The 17,048-nt window shown below is 42.2% G+C and overlaps 1 protein-coding gene across 1 annotated transcript in view; it reads right to left on the bottom strand.

Annotated features, from left to right (window-relative positions):
• Positions 1-16,282, bottom strand: part of Cpa6 (carboxypeptidase A6) — a 367,765-nt gene extending 351,483 nt beyond the window's left edge. The window contains exon 1 of the mRNA XM_052175957.1: positions 16,164-16,282. Within this exon, the coding sequence (XP_052031917.1) occupies positions 16,164-16,282 (119 nt within the window). The remainder of the gene's footprint in view (positions 1-16,163) is intronic.
• Between the last annotated feature and the right edge of the window lie 766 nt (positions 16,283-17,048).

The following is a 17,048-nucleotide window of genomic DNA, read 5'->3' as shown; positions in this document are numbered from 1 at the left end:
AGTTACATTTCAGGTTCTGATAGAATCCATAAATTGGTAGTAAACCTTTTTCTCTGCACTCTAAACATTTGCCCACCTTTCAGATAATCCCCTTGGTAAAGCATTTTCCAGATAATATTAACATGGAAAACAGTTTATATTTGTTAATTTATACATGTCAGTCTTCTGCCTATTCTAAGCGCTTAGCATGTATGAACTTAGTAATGGTTCAAGATTACAGATATAGAAACTGAGGCATGGAGAGATGAACTCCTTCCCAGGTCACCTTGATTGCTAGTAGCAGAGCTGGGGACATGAACCCACACAGTCTGAAAGTGTGCCTGTATGCTTCATGGATTCTAACCACATGCCAGAAAACAGCTGGGAACTTGTGAAAAGGGCAGAATCTTCAGTTTGGCTATTAAGTCCTGACGTTCAATCGATCTATATCTTTAGCAGAGTTTCCAGAATCATTTACATCTAACCTTGAGTAACTCTAGCAGTATGTTTCGTAAAGTTGATAGATCTTATCTAGTTTAATGACAAAAAAAGCTGCTAGGAAAATTTTCTACAGAGAAAATGTGATCATTATTCAGAATTAACAACTGTGTTATTGAAACGTCTGAAAGTGTGGTAATTTTAGATTTTAAAACACATGTATTGGCAATTTATTTCATGTTCCTCAATGCTAGTGAAGAGTAAAATAACAGGTATTTGCTAGTCTTTAGAGAGATTGGATGTGAGCAAAATGAGATGGGGTCCCTTTTCTCAAAGAGAATGTACTATAGTTTGGAAAAATAAACAAACGGTTGCCATACAAAGTGATGTATGCTTATGAGGAACGTTCTGAGAGCTCAGGAGGAAGTTAAGTGAAGTTTTGAAAGAGTTATGAGAGAACAGAGTCATTTGCCGTTCATTGTCAATGACAAGAAAGATGGACATACAAGACCTAGCCAAATTATTAAATAGACATCTCCATATCCTCTGCTCAGAGCCAGATAAAGCACATGAATAATGTTGGTGGTCTATGTGTTCTAGGAGCTGGGAATTGCTGCTTATATTGCATCAGCCTGTCAACTACTTAATGGTGATAGCAGGTATGGAGGGTTTCTGCACTTAGGATACACTAGTCTCTCATGCTGAAATGGTCACGTGTTGGTTATGTAAGTGTGACATTAAATCACTGGCCATTGGTCATCAACCCAACCTTCAGTCCCTCCCCTCCTCCACCTTTTCCCTCCTTTGCCTCCGGAGCCAACTGGCTTTATGAACAGTGGGTAGCTCAGGATTCTTTGGAAGCATGCTGAGCATCAGAGAGGAGTTAGCATGAGTCAGAGAGGAGTTAGCATGAGTTGTGTGCAGCCCTCTCTTTCATAGCTCTTTGGGGTTTTATCCTAAGCTCACTTTAAAGAAGCTGCCTGCATGTTTGGCACAATCTTAATTCTGTGGTACCTGAAATTAATTGAGGGATCTGACTTAGGGAGCTGAGTATGGGCCTGCAAGCAAGTTTTGGTTTTCCTGAATCAGGGCATCTAAAGAAATGGAAAATAAATAAAGAATAGGACCTAGACAATAAACTTCTAAAGGACTTAAAAAAAAAAGACTTATGGTTAATGAGAACTAGTTTTGCAGTGAGCAAAAAACATGATCCTCAAAATGAATGGGCTGATCAGCAGTCTACAGTTTCAGGTGAAGTTATACACATTCTTTAGATGGTAAAACAATGTATAGTTCTCTAAATTGGTAAAGGACAGTGGTGGAACGCCATGTGTAGCAGCAGGAGGACTGAGAATAAAAGACGAGCTTTGGCTAAACACTAAAATTTTATCTCAAAAATGTCAAAACAGAAAATGAACATAGTTAAAATGTATTAGATACATGTCTAGAATTTCCATAATAAACCATTATTATGTATAATTAATATGTGCTAATAAAAACATAAGAAGAACCCAATCCAACCTAAGGAAACAAAGGTAGTAACTAACCCCCACGCTGGTCAGTGGGTACTTTTTTGCACCACCTAGGGAGCAGTGGTTTTGCCTCAGTGATCTCCTACAGAATTGGAGTGCTCTTCGAAACAATCTTAGGTGCCTAGAAACTTAACAAAATACCGAAGACCAAATCTGGATTAGAGTTTAAGGCCTCAAAGACAATCCGCAGAGAGATTTCAGTGGTGGGAGATGGGTAAATACACCTATGGCCAGAGAGGGCATCAGCCCTGGGGTTCCCACATTCCTCTGAGTCTATCAAGGGAATTGATTTCAAGTTCTCCCTGCATCCCAACTTCAAAGTTCATCTGGCAGTGTCTACAGTTTGATTCTAAGCTTGTTTCTTTCCCTGTCTCATGACCACTTTTCCCTCCTCTGTCCTTTCCTTCCTTCCTTCTATCCATCCATCCATCCATCCATTCATCCATCCATACATCCATCCTTCCATCTACCTACCCACCCACCCATCCACCTACCCATCCATCCACCCACCCATCCATCCATACATCCACCCACCCACCCACCCTTTCACTACCCATCCTGGGTTTTACTGAACATGTTAAATATTCCCCAGATGTGGTGAAGATACAGACACACAGAAGAAGAGACAGCATCTAAGGCTCCACTTCCTTCTGACCTAACAGAATGTACATCACAACCACCCAGTGACTACTAGATCCTGGGTAGTACAGTGGTGTACAGGATAGAGAAGATGCTGTAGCTTTTAGGTAGGAGTAATCATAGCTGACTGGGGACATCACAGTCTTAGCTGACTAAGGATGAAGTGTTTGAACTGGATCACAAATGGTAGACAGGTGTAGATGGTTGAGGGATGACCAAAGTGTGCTGAAAAGAAAACAACACAGACGAAGAGGCCATGTGTGGATCTGGGAAGTGCACACAGATCAAAGAGAAACAGATGGTCATCTAGTGAATAGCAGCAGCAACTACAGATGAGTGTTATACAGCTCCCCTAGACCGAGGCCCTGCCTCGATCCCCACGGCCCCTGCTTCTGCTTCTCTCCAGTGCTTCTCACACCTTAGCTTACTCACAACCTGAGGTGTTTAAGTACAGGCTGCTGGGCACCACTCCCTGCATTCCTTGCTGGAGAGAAGTTTTCCAGACTGGGAACTTCTATTTCTAACAAGTTCCCGGTGATGCTGCTTGCTGTTCAAGGTCATGCTACAAAGGCTCCCACCCTGGCACCTTCTTATGCCTAGAAAATTCTGTCTTTAGCCATATCACTCCTGGTTGGCCTCCTACCAGCTCTTGTGACATTCTTTATGCCCCTTCTGCACTTTATCTCTCTCCATAGCCCTTATCAGAGCTCAACACCATGGCTTATTAATTTTCAATCATCCTTTTAGAATGTAAATCCCCCAAGAGATTCTGCTTTATTCAGGAGTACCTGAAGCAGGGCTCTTTAGCATCTAACTTCTGGGCTTCCTTGGCTTTAAATCAGCCTGTTATGTGCAGGTTGCCTATCAGTAGTGATGATAGAAGGGATGAGAGCTGCCTTGGAAGGAAGAGAAGAGATAAAGCACCTTTATGGATCATAGCAAGAGGGACGGAAGTGCGGGGACGCGGGAAAGATGTCACTGCCTTACTCTTGTCAGTCAAGAGTACACAGTGACCTAACACACTGACATGTTCACTCCTTATTTATAAGTGTACCCTTCCTGTTTCCCTCCCTATCTCCCTTCCCTTCTGTGTTCCCTCTCTGTTCCCCTTCCCATCTCCCTCCCTTCTTTCCATTTATTAGTAAAACGTTTTGGATCAGAAATGACAAGAAAAGTTAATTTCCATTGTCAACTTACTTGCCTACATCTAAATCTATTTAGGAAACATGGCTCCCAGCATATCAGGGGACATTTCCAGAGGTTTAGCTGCGGGAGAAAGAGCCCCTTGAATGTCCTGGCACTCTCCCATGGGCTGTGATTTTAGGCTGAATAGAAAGACTTAAAAGGAAAAGAACAGTGCAGCCCAACCACCCACCTTTGACTTCTGACTGGGGATACAGTGTGGCAGCTTCTCAACCCCTGCTTCTATGCTTTCTCAGCCAGAAGGTGTGTAACCTCAGACTCTGAGCCAAAATAAACCTTTTTGTTCCTTAAGTTGCCATTGTCAGGTATTTTGTTATAGCAACAAGAAAATTAACTAATATAGAAAGGTAAGATACTGGGAAAGGTGCAAGTAACTGGAGATATTTAGAGTGAGTAGGTTGATAATACACTATCTCAGAAAGCCAAGCTTTTACAGGCAAAGGAAAACTATTTTTTATTTTAGGTAAAAAGTACAATGAACAAAAATGTTCAGGTGTGTGTGTGTGTGTGTTTGTGTGTGTGTGTATGTGTGTTTTTTTGGGTATATGTGTGTATGTGTATATGTGTATGTATGTATGTATGTGTGTGTGTGTTTGTGTGTATGCATGTGTGTATGTGTATATGTGTGTTTGTATGTGTGTACGTTTATATGTGTGTGTGTTTTATTTTGGTATTATATTGATTTTCTAGTAATTACTTATTGTCATCTCTTCGTCTTTCACAGAGGTTGGAAAACATAGGAGAAATGGGTTCTCTACATCATCTTATTCTCAGTACAATAACTGTTTTGAGGCTTGCAGATAAGAAAATATTCCATCAGCTCTAAACAACCAGCTATCCTGGCAGATCTCAAAGGCCTCCAACCTCCAGGATGTTTAGTGATTTTGACACCATATGTGCTGTTATCACATTAGACATCCCATACCGTCATGCTGGATAGGAGAATGCCACATTTTACAAATCTGTAAAACCATAAAAGGAACTTAGCAGAGATTTATCTCATTTATGAATTAGTATGATAAAATACAGGAACTCTGAAAGGCAAGTTGGGGGAATTAAATTTTGGTCAATGAGATCATGCATTCAAAATGTTGAAGAGTCTATATATGCAAAAAACAAACCAAGTTCTTATTTGGTGTTAGATGGGTAGCACCCTGAATGTCTTTTCTTTAGCAGGTGGTAGCCTAAGAGTGAAATACCTTAGGTTCTAGGTGGGCGTGTTGAGAAAACAATGGGAGGGGCAAGCCAAGGAGGACATGTGCTGTCCTAATGACTGGGCATTTTCCTTTGATCACTTGCTCATATGTGTCACACCCCTTTCGCCAGTCCCCTCTCCCTCTCTTTATCCTTCCAATACCAGCTTAACTAAAACATAGCTCTCAGGGGGTAGAAATGGCAGACATACTAAAGATCCTAACCCCACATGAGCTAAGGCATGATGGCCACTGTGTGATCAGCAGTCAGTGTGTGGAAGGATCCAGGGTTGGGGATGGGATGTTGGGAGATGGACAAGAAGAAGGTATTCCCAGCTCTTCCTAAGAAGAAACCAAGGTGTTCACAGTTTTTAGCTTAATCCCTCAGAAGTGTGGGTAAAAACAGTCAATTTTATAACTAGATGCGCCCGCATGAAAGTCATGCCTTTCCAATTAGTTATTAACATAACCATCGAATATTGTACCATGTATTGCATGTTGATTTACAAAGGGCTATGCCATTTCTTCCAGTGAGAGACAAATAGAAACTAGTAGTTGTCACCTCCTTTCACATCTGGCATTGCTATTATGTTTTTGGCTTTGTTGGTTTGTTTCATTTTGTCTTGATGTTTTTCTCATTTCAGAGCCCCAGAAACTGCTATAGAAAAAATTCGGTGTGTGTGTGTGTGTCTGTGTGTCTGTGTCACACGTGTACCTGGGTACTTTCAATTCCAGGTGTTTCCCCAGAAGAGAGAAATTATGCTCTGATGGTTCAATTAAGGTCATTTAATAACATGAGGACTGATGGAAGCAGGATAGGAGTAGACCATCCAGGGATGCTAAAGCACCCAAACATGACTGGTCCCTAGATCTGAGGAATAGCAGCATTATACCCTAGGAGCCAGAGAAAGATGGACTATGGCAGGTAAGTGCCAGCAAGAGATGGTCATCTAAGACCCAGCTACTATCAAACCACAGAATCAAACAAAGCCAGAAACAAGATGCGGGGAAGAAATACTCTAACTTTTCTTTTCTCTTCCTGGCTCTACTAGCCTGATGGAGAAAGCAGCCAGACATAGGCTGGAAAGTCTTCCAAACCCAGAGAAAAGAGAGGTAGAGGATAGGTAGGGACTGGGAGGCTATCAACATTCATTTTATTTGACATACATTGTAACATCATGTGGATGTATTTAAACACACATCATTGTCCTGTGATACACACGTATGCTATAAGCAGAGTGATAGCTTATGGGTAATGTTACTTGTCACATGAAGTTACATGAAACTATTCAGAAGAAATTCATGGACTGGAGTCATGGTTCTATTGTGCAGTATCTATTATCTTTACCCTCAGTGGTGAGCCTTCTGAAGGAGTCAAGTCATTTCCCTCAGGAACATCCAGAACCTAAAATCTTGCTCATTTCTTCAGGTCTCTTAGTCACTTGACCTCTTTATCTACAGCTTCTCACTCTTCTTTATGTGATACAAGAACAGACCCCATTCCTCCCTTAAATTAAAAGCCAAATAGCAAAGGTTTCTTTCAGGCTTGAGGTTTGGACCCCTCACTCCTCTGGCCATCTTACCTTCAGGGATAAATAAGCCATAAGAAATTATTGTTCACAATGATAATTTTTCATATTCTGTTCAGTCTTTAATTTGCCTTGTTTTTTCAGCCATTTGACCAAAGGTATCTTTGATGACATCACACATGATTTCCTTTGTGGAAACCACTAGTACCGCCTGGAAATAACTGAGGAAACTGACCTCTCACCATTTTTTAGTTTTTTAAAAATGTATTCTTTACATACTTTCTATCCTGACCAGTTTCCCCTACCTCCAGACTCCCTCCACCTCCACTACCACCCAGATTCCCTCCTCCTCAGTTTACCTTTAAAAATGAAAAAAAAAAGAGAGAGAGAGAAAGAAAATCAGACATCTCAAAGCTAGACTAGTCAACCCAAGAGGAGGAGGAGGAGGAAGAGGAGGAGGAGGAGGAGGAGGAGGAGGAGGAGGAGGAGGAGGAGGAGGAGGAGGAGGAGGCAAGGGGTCCTAGGCATAGGCAAATGTATCAGGACACCCGTCTCCCACTGTCAGGAGTCCCACAAGAACTCCAAGCTAGGCAAACAGCCTGAATGCAGAAGACCAGGCCAGACCCAGGCTGACTCTGGATTGTTGCTTCAGTCTCTGTGAGTCCCTATGAGCCCTGCTTAGTTGATTCAGTGGGTTGTGTTTTGTTCTGGACTGCTCTGGCTTCTACAATCCTTCTTCTTCCCTCTTCTGCAGGGCTCTCCCAGCTTTGCATGGTATTTGGCTGTGCTGACCTCTCTGTTACCACTCAACATTCATCTAACTATCATTTTTCTGTTTCTTACTTGTGGGACCTTTCTGTTAGTCTCCTCTAACGGTTCCCTGGTTCTCAGCTCTGTTTTCACGTCAACACACACTTGCTGGGTGTTCGACCAGATGTTTAGAAATTGTTTACGTATCATTTCTGTTTTCTCAGTAAAAAATTTTGTCTACTTATTTGATCTTAAATGTGAACCATTTCCCATTTATTATCCATTTTATTGCTTAATTGATCAGTTCTACCACCTGACTGGTCCTTCAACTCGTTCCCTCTTTCCTCTTTGCCACTGCAGCGGCCTCACGTTAGAATCATTACTGCCTTAGTTGCCTTGTGCACAGCCATCAGCTTGTATGTCTTCTCTTCTCAGGGATTCCAGAGAGAACTTTCTTTTAAAAATTTGTCTGCATCCCCTGTTGAAAATATATTAGTATTCAATCACATTATGTGAGACTAGAATTGTGTGTGATGGATCACAGAATATGTCACTCCTTCGCATGCATCTGCAGCCTTAACTTATGTCTTGGTCTCAGAGAAAGAAGCAAAACTGCTCTGATTATCTAGACCTTGCCAAGCTCTCTTGGAGCTCTTTGAAATAAAGTATCCTCTGGGCCTGGAAAGCCTTCCTCAAATTTCAACTGGTTGGCTTTGTTTTTCTTTCCTGAGAGACGAGGCTGTGCCCTTTTCGTACCAACTATTTAAAAGGAAAAGCAGCATAATTACACATTAGAATCTCCTCAAATTTCTGTTTGTCCTTCAAGGAACTTCTCACAGCTGAGAAGCCAACTCTGACCTTCCCTCCATCCTTCAGTCTGGATTAGATGACCCTCTGATGCACTTACCTTCCAGGAAGAATTTTCTCCATGGAAACAGGAGTCTAGGTTGAAACTCCTTGTTTACCTGCTCGAGTTATTCACTCTGAAGTGTACATGAGCTGCTCTTTCATCAGTCTGGTCTGAGTCTAGCAACAGACAGACAGTTCACAAATATTTATAGAAATGAAATATTCCCTCTTTAAAGACTCTTCACCTTTGCCACTTCATATGGCTTTATCCCCAGCAATTCAAGGAAGTAGGGAAGGTTGAGATGACTTTGAGTCACCCAGTGCCACAGTTGCAACCGTGAGAGAGGTTGTAGTCCTAACCCTACTTAGTTCTACAAATCCTTTTATCTTCATGGAGTCTACGGTCTCAGGTATTAAAGAGAGGGACTGGGCTACTGTTTGTTTATTTTTTGTTTTATTTTTTTCCTGTCTCCTTTAGTTCTGGCAGTCGATGACTTGGAAAGAGCATTTGCAAAATAAAAACAATATATTTTCAATCACTTCAAAGTGAATCTTGGCATCTGGAGAACCAAGTTGAAAAGAGAATGGGCTGTGGTCACTGGTGTCTGTGGGACTTCTGCAAACCTGCAAGTGTCCCTCAGCAAGTGCCTCCAGAGCTGGCCTTCAGCTAATGACAATACTGTACAATATCCCTTATACCTAAACCATCTGCCCAATTCTACCATAGGGAGGACAGGTTAAATGTCTGGACCTTAGTTTTTCCTTTCCATTTTCCTGTTAGCTAGACTGACAAAACAGCTTCCTTCCTGCATCCACTTATAAGTGAGTACATACCATGCATGTTTCTTTGGGTTTGGGTTACCTCACTCAGGATATTTTCTAGTTCTACCCATTTCACCTGCAAAATTCATGATGTCCTCCTTTTTAATAGCTGAGTAGTATTCTATTGTGTAAATGAACCACATTTTCTTTAACCATTGAGAAACATCTAGGTTGTCTTTAGTTTCTGGCTATTACAAATAATGTCCCTAAAATATAGTGGAGCAAATGTCCTTGTGGGATGATGGAACATCTTTTGGGTATATACTCAGGAGAGGTAGAGCTGGGTCTTGAGGTAGAACTATTCCCATTTTTTCTGAGAAACTGTCAAATTTATTTCAAGGGTGGCTGTACCAGTTTGCATGCCCACCACAAAAGAGGAGTGTGCCCCTGGCTCCACATCCTTGCTAGCATGTGCTGTCACTTGAGTTTTTGATCTTAGCCATTTTGATGGGTGTAAGGCAAAATCTCAGAATCATTTTGATTTGTATTTCCCTGATGACTATGGACATTAAACATTTGTTTGCCACACTATAATCCAGAGACCTAAAGAAACAGAATAATGAGGAGGGGTGGGGGTTAGGGAGTTGGAGGGTTGGGAGGTAATATCTGGATGTTTCCTTCTCATAGGAAAAGGGGAAGGGGTGTGGGGGAGGATTCATGTGAGGAGGAGAGGGATGACTGATAATGGGATGCAAAATGAATAGATAGACAGACAGACAGACAGACAGATAGATAGATAAAAAGATCCCTTCCTGGACCATATTTCTGAGTTGGGTGTGGATCAGCTCAAAGCTGCAGGACCATAGGGGTCTGGATCACTGACACTGCCAACCAGCCATAGCTGTTCTGGATTTTTATATGTCTACAAAATGAATTTATTTAGACTATTCGAGGCAAGGGTTCTTTGCTATGGCAATAAACAAACAAAAGCAAAGCAATCCAATAATACACTAATAGAGAGACTTAAAGAAAACATTATTTTCAAAACATTGAAAAAAGGAGCAAAGATGGTGATTTTGTTAAAGTTTGCTTTGTCATGTTTTTCCGCTGGAATGGAATAATTTCAGACAAATTTGTTCTTTGGAAATTTTAGAGAATTAATGACATTAAGCAGAACATGCTCCTGGAACTTTCTCTTGTGTAATCTATATAACCATTAAAAAAAAACCCAGAGGCCTCTGGCAGGATGAAATGACATAGACTTGGCAAAGCCAGTTCTATCCCAGTAAACTAGTTACCTACTGACTGATCATAATGAAGACTCTAAAAAACAAGTCACCAAGAGAACTTATATTTTCTTTGCTGCAATTCCAAGTTCTCTGCTTGTAATTCGTATAAGACTGAAACATTGGTGCATCATGGCCAGGACAAGCTAAGCTGTAAAGTGATGAGACATTCACACTTCTGTTGTATTTTCAAGAGATGGAAGTGACTATGCTTCCTGCTGTCACCCAGAAGATGTCTTAGTACCATAAAATAAAGGATCAATATCAGATCAAACAAGCTCTAAGAAGAAAGTAGCTTCTGGGTAGTAGAAACATTCCTCTTTCCACTAGCTGGGTGAGTGGGGTGGTGGGGGAGAGGGAGGGAAAGAGGGAGAAAGGGAGGAAGGAGGGAAGGAGGAAGGGAAGAGAGAGAGAGAGAGAGAGAGAGAGAGAGAGAGAGAGAGAGAGAGAGAGAGATAAAAAGTTCAGTTCAGAGCAGTTCTCAACCTTCCAAATGCTGTGATCTCATCTTGTGGCGACCCCAACCATAAAATTATTTCATTTCTATGTCAAAACTATACATTTTACTTCTGATATGAATCATGATGTAAATATATGATATGCTACCCCTGTAGGGGTCACAACAAACTCCTGGTTCAAAGAATTAGAGAGCTGAAATCTTGTACATCTTTAGCAAGCAAAGCAGAAGACCCTAATGCACAACACACTGCAGGGAGGAAAGATTTTGCTCTATGTGTTGATAATCAGTTCTTTGGGGCTCTGCTTTGAGCCAGCACATAAGGAAAACTAAAAGTACTCGACCAATAATAGATGAAGAATATGGTGGTTTGAATAGTTATGGCCCCCATAGTCTCATGTGTTTGAATGTTTGTCTCAGGGAGTAGCACTATTAGCAGGTGTGGCCTTGTTGGAGGAAGTATGTTACTGTGTAAGCAGGTTTTGAGGTCTCATATATACTCAAGCTATGCCCAGTATGACACATGGTCTCCTTTAGCTGCCTGAAGATCAAGATGTAGAACTCCTAATTCAGTCTCCAGCACCAAGTCTGCTTGCTTTCTGCTATGCTTCCCACCATGATGACAATAAACTAAACTTCTGAAACTATAAACTAGTCCCAATGAGATGTTTTCCTTTAGAAGAGTTGCCTTGGTCATGGTGTCTCTTCACAGCAATGGAAACCATAATTAAGACAGAGAGAGCACAAGGAACTTCCAGAAGGCACTGGAGACCAAGTGAACACTGCCTTGTGGGGGGAATGGTTCAAACCCAACCTTGCAACGACATCATCACATGTGCTCTATAACAACCCAGACAGCTAGCACAATTCTCATCATTTATGAGCTTGCCTTATGCTTTCAAGTTGGCCTGCCTCAGTGACTAGAAGCATGCAGTGCTACAACTCTACTTCTCTAATTAGAGGTGGGGCTCTGAGCAAGAGTGAAACAAAGGCAGTCCAGTTTCAGGTGCCTTGAAAACAAGGCAGAGAAATCACATTTGACAAAGGCAGCACTAGAGATCCAAAGCTGGCCTTTGAGCAAAAGAATAACAACATGCTATGTTAGTAAGATCATTAATACGAGAAAGGACTAGAGACAAATCTGTAGGGAGGAGATTACCCCAGATTGAGGCTCTGGAGGTAACTGACAGCCTGTCTCAGGGAGAAAAGGGAACAAATGAAGTGCCTTTCACAGGAATGGGATAATTAGGAACTAATTTGAATTTTGAAAATAAAATAAGATAGTTAAAGCAATGCAGGTAGCCCCATTAAAGTCAATGATATAAGAACAAAAGTATGAAATGCATGAGCTACTGTCCAAGGGGACTCTTCTCCGACAGAAAGAAGGCATTGCCAATGAATATGTCAGAATGCTAGGTACCAATGGGACTGTTATGGCAACACTGGCCAGTCCTAGAGAAGGAGGGACTTGAGCCTTTTCAGTATAAAGACTTTTTAACCACCAACATAGAAGAAACTCTCCAATTCCTGACATCCTACACTAAAGCCTGTTTCTAAATATCAGAGCATTCAAAGAAATTCAAAAGGATTTGAGACTACTATTGAGAGACAGAGGAGAAGGGAGGGGCAAAGCATACTGCATGTCCCTGGGGCGGGTCTACGCTCCTGAGCTACTCTGCTTTCTATTGGTTTCTCTTTGATGGACTACAGACCACACCCTAATTCCAGGCCTCACAGGAATTTGAGGAACAACCCTTTAAAAAGTCTTTCTTTCTTCCTGGAATTCCTTATCATGTTTCCACAGATAGCCATAACACTGTGGACAGATCTGCACTAGTTGAGGTGTGGGTAGGGTTTCAGTACTGACCACCAGCATATACCAGCGGCTATGAGCAGTCGATACTATATGGAGAACCATGTAGGAAAAGGCACCATCGCCACAGCTGCTTCCTCCAGAAAAGAAAAGAGGAGCAGAAGAAACTGCATGCACAAGGGACCTGTACCTCAGAAAGCAGACTGAAAGACAGTGTATGCAAGTCTCCACAGGCAGTATGGGTGGGTGATGGTGGAGATCCAGCATCTGGGATATCACGATATGCTCAGCCTGAGAAAAGATGTCTAGCCGTCTGTGTTGGTACAACGAGCACAGTCCTCATCAGAGCCTGCTTATCCTAGGCAGCACTGATACCCTGATAGCTTCTGCGTCGGGGGCCAGTCTGTTCACAAACTGGAAACTTTTCTAGGGCATTCACGGTTGGTTGATGCTCTTGGCACACAATGAGCATTGAGATAATACTTACGAGGATGAAGAACCTTGTCCACAGATACTTCCAGTCCTACTTTTCCTCATCTTCAAAGCATCTAAAGTCTCCCCTTTATCTACTTCCCATGTCCTATGGGCTCCACCTGCTCTCCAAGCAATGACTGACCACTGGTGATACCCTCACCCCTGAGAAAAGGTAATTGAGATTGAACTTCCAACTTCACCTTTATAAGCTAAGCCTTTCCTTTATTGTTGAAATGATCATGTCCTTTCCAAAACAGAATAAAAAGACTACTTTTTTTCAAAATGAGTGTTGGGGCACATGGTACAGTTTGAGGAATTAGGCAAAGCTGTGTGAGAACCCCAAACACATCCTTGCAGAGACTTTAGGTAAGTTATCTCTGAACCAGCGTTACCCAGACTATGCCTGTATGTATACTTGTCATGGTGTTTTCAGAAAATTTTAACTGAGGAAGGAGGACCTACTGTGAATGTGTGCAGGGGGCCTCCGTAGGCTAGTATCCGAGACGGAATCAGAACAAGCAAGTGAGCATACCAGTGTTCATCTCTCTCTGCTTCTTGACCACACACACACACACACACACACACACACAAAACTTCCTATGGTACAAATCTTTATTTGTCTATTATAATCACGTGGTATAGTAAATAACTAGATCCTCCTATGAAAACAAGATGAGGGGAAAGAAGAGAAGACAGAGTGGCGTTTGCCTGTGTGGGAGTCTTGTTTACTGAGTGCTCTTTGACGGAAATGTCTGGCGTGGCATTGTTAGCTCCTGCAGCCCTCCCCTAGCTGAGCAGTGGCAGAGCAATATTATTGGAAGTCAAATTGTTGGCCTTGCTTTGTTCTCTTCTGTCTTTTTAAATCTCCCTTGTTGATGTGTGATTTGATAGAGTTATCCAAAAAGGTCTCAGTCTTTGTGTTCAGATTTCCCTAAAGATCTGTAGTTCCTTGAACTCATTTTTAAACTGATTTCCTAAGATACTTCAAGGAAGCCTCTATTACACATTGGCTCTATTCAGATGTTATTGTGTGTATAGAGAGGACCTGCTGCTTATTAGCTGCTCTGAAGGGGCATGTTGTTTTTCCTGAATATTCTAATTTTTATTCATGCTCAGGGGTCTGCAGATGACAATCACATAGTAATGCATTTGGGCAAGGCCTGCCAAATATCTTTTTCATAATGCAAGGGATAAAATTATCCCATAATTATTAACAAGAAAATCAACACAACCTATGAAGGGATAACAACAAGGCAGCTTACAGTCATGCTAAACAGGCAGCAGCAAAGACAAAGGTAACATTCATGTTTTACCCTGTTTTCCTACCAGATTCTTGATCCCTAAAGAGCTAAATATGCACCGAGTGGTTCCTAAGCAAACAAAGCAAAACACCCCCAAGTCAGAAAAGCATGTGTCCTTGCTAACAAGAGAACGAGCGACTTTCTGTATCTTGAAGGTGCGTTAAAGTTCTCCATTTTCAATGGAGCAAACACCCAGAACAGTTCTGATTTTCAAGAGGCCTTAGGCTTCTATTGTGATGGACGGGTAGTGAGAGAGTCTTCAGCTTCTCAGTTTTCATCTCATTTTTTTGTCCTTCCAGCTTTCGGACATCTGGTAATTTATACATTTGAGACTATCTTATTATGTTGCAGGCTAAAAGAAATGGTGATTACTACCTTCAGCACACAGCAAGAGAGGAGGCAGAATGATCTCCCCAAGAAGTCGTACCATTTCTTAAAAATTCTAATAGAAAAGTTGTTGCTGGCTTTATTTCTCCTCTACCCAGTGGAGCTTGGGAAAGGATGCACACCTGCTCAGCTGAAGCAGTCCTGATAACTTATTACTAATGAGTGCCACAGACTGAAGTAATTATGTCCAGGGCCACAGCTGAGTGGAGCAGCATATCTAAACTGATGATATATGTTCATCGTCTGGTCTGACGTCAGCAGAAAGGTCCGATTAACTCCTCCACAGCCTTAGGCTGCAAGTCAGCCGTTAAGCATTCTTTGCTTACATCTCTAAGGAGTGTTGTGTGGCACATGACAAATTACAGGATATAAAGTGAGGCTTTGCTGTGCAGGAGACTAGAAAGAACCTCTTGGATGTAAATGTCTTTCTGTTCTTCAAGAAAAAAAAAACACATAGGTGGAAAATTTCAAGGTTATATTCTCACCTCTATTTTACCAAACCCTCTTGATCCTGTGCCTTTCCCAATTAAAATTATGTTTGGGAATGTCTTCCTCTAAATCCTGTATTTGGAAGATTACTAAATAAAAGCAGTGCCCAGTTCCCTGGGGAGAGAAAGGGAAACACAATTCTGTTTCCAGACTCTCACAAGCTCCACATAGGATTCCTAAAATGAGCAACTTTTTTGGGGGATGCTAATTTTTTTTTTCACTGGAGATAACTGGCATGGTGATGTCACTTGTCCTTGGTTTTAAGCAACTGAACTAGAGGATTTAGTTAAGCCTCCTCTCTAAAATGCAGGCATTCTATAATTTCCAGATTCACAGAACAGCACTCTGCAAATCCGAGGCAAGCCCATGCTGTCTGTACCACAGCAAGCCTTCAGGATAATAAGAACATGCACAGTAGTACACTTCTTTAGTCCCAGCTCCGAGCCTCCCTGAGATTGCCATCGCAGAGTCTGCTAACCTATAGAGGAGAAAACTGTTTTCTTCTGCTTTTTTTTGATTCTTAAAAATACCAGCATGTCTTCAGTTGTCTACTTCTATTCTGCTTATTTTATGTGGAATTATTTGAACTGCCCAGATCTAAAATCCCTAACAATCACTCTGAACTAACATTTTTTTTTAAAAAATCATATTCAGTTTTTAAGTAAGTCAATGGTGAATTTTATCCCACTGCTGAAGCGAGTGTAACATTCTAAAGGACACTAATTTTGAGATTTCACGTGGTACAGCAGTATTCTTTATGCTGAACATCAACCAAAGCAAATGCTGCAGATCCTGGCCACAGCACCCCAGGGACATTTTCCCATTGAACTTTGAGGCCACAGCTGGGGCTGGGACACACTGAACAGTGTAGTAAGTAGCCAGCCTCTTGCTTACCGCATTTCTCAGACAACTGAACCTATACTGGATGCTGTTATGCATTTTACAGAGGGGACTATGAAGCCCTCGGAGTCATACAGAAACCACAAACAACAACAACAACAACAACATGGTGATGCACATGGGGGCTAACAACACCCCTCACAAGTCACATCCTTGCAGGACAAGAAGTTGCCTCCACTTACCCAGCATAGCGATTGTTGTAAGAGTGGCAGTGCCCCAGTTGCAGAATCTTCAAAAGGAGCCAGCAAACAGTCAGAAAAGCAGCCGCGTGGCTCCTGGGCTTCCCGAGGAGGAACTTCATACCGCAAAGAGAGGAGTTGAAAGTTGCTTAACAGCAGTCACCAAAGAAAGAAGCTGGAGGTGGCTTACAACACCCCCTGCTCACCAGCAAGTTGTCTGGGAAAGGGGTGGGGGAGAAGGCTTGGGAATGAGCAAAATGTGACACTTTAGGCAGCTGGGGAGTTGCTATTAAGACTGGATCTTGTGAGGAAATGCAGCCCAGCCCAGCCTGGAAGTCTGGCTGATCCTAAATCAGGCTCTCCTGAAGGGGCTGGGCCTCCCTGAGCTGACTCACAGGCGGGCTTTGCAGGGTGCTATAGCCTGTGGGGAACCCTTCTCTGGTTTTGGTTTGTCTGTTTGCCTGTTAGAGATTGCTAAGTCTTTTGTATAACCTGTATTCCTCTGCTACCTTGATAGCATAGGGTCCTTATCTTAATTGCCAACAGCATGCAGGAGATGAGTCCAACAAGCTGGCAGAGACATTCCAGGCTTCATGATTTGTTCTGCCACAACGGATTCATACACAGGTTTCCCAGATTGAAGCCCACAGTGAAGGGAACTTTACGTGTGAAAGAGGAGGCTTAGGCACCTGGATGTGAGAGGCTGGCCTCATTCTGGCTTGTAAACTATATGTGGGCAAACAGAGGCTCTGCTAGCCTGCTGGGAGCTCTCTGTATTCCTTCTGCTCCAGCAGTATCCAGATCTGTGGCTGTTGAACAGTTTCTTGAAGGACTGGGAAGCCTCCCAGGGCTTTATGACCTTGGTTGCACATTTGGAATCATTTAGGG

The sequence above is a fragment of the Apodemus sylvaticus genome, chromosome 3 (genome assembly GCF_947179515.1).
Source record: "Apodemus sylvaticus chromosome 3, mApoSyl1.1, whole genome shotgun sequence".
Classification (NCBI taxonomy): domain Eukaryota; kingdom Metazoa; phylum Chordata; class Mammalia; order Rodentia; family Muridae; genus Apodemus; species Apodemus sylvaticus.
This window is presented reverse-complemented; position numbering and strand designations above follow the sequence as displayed.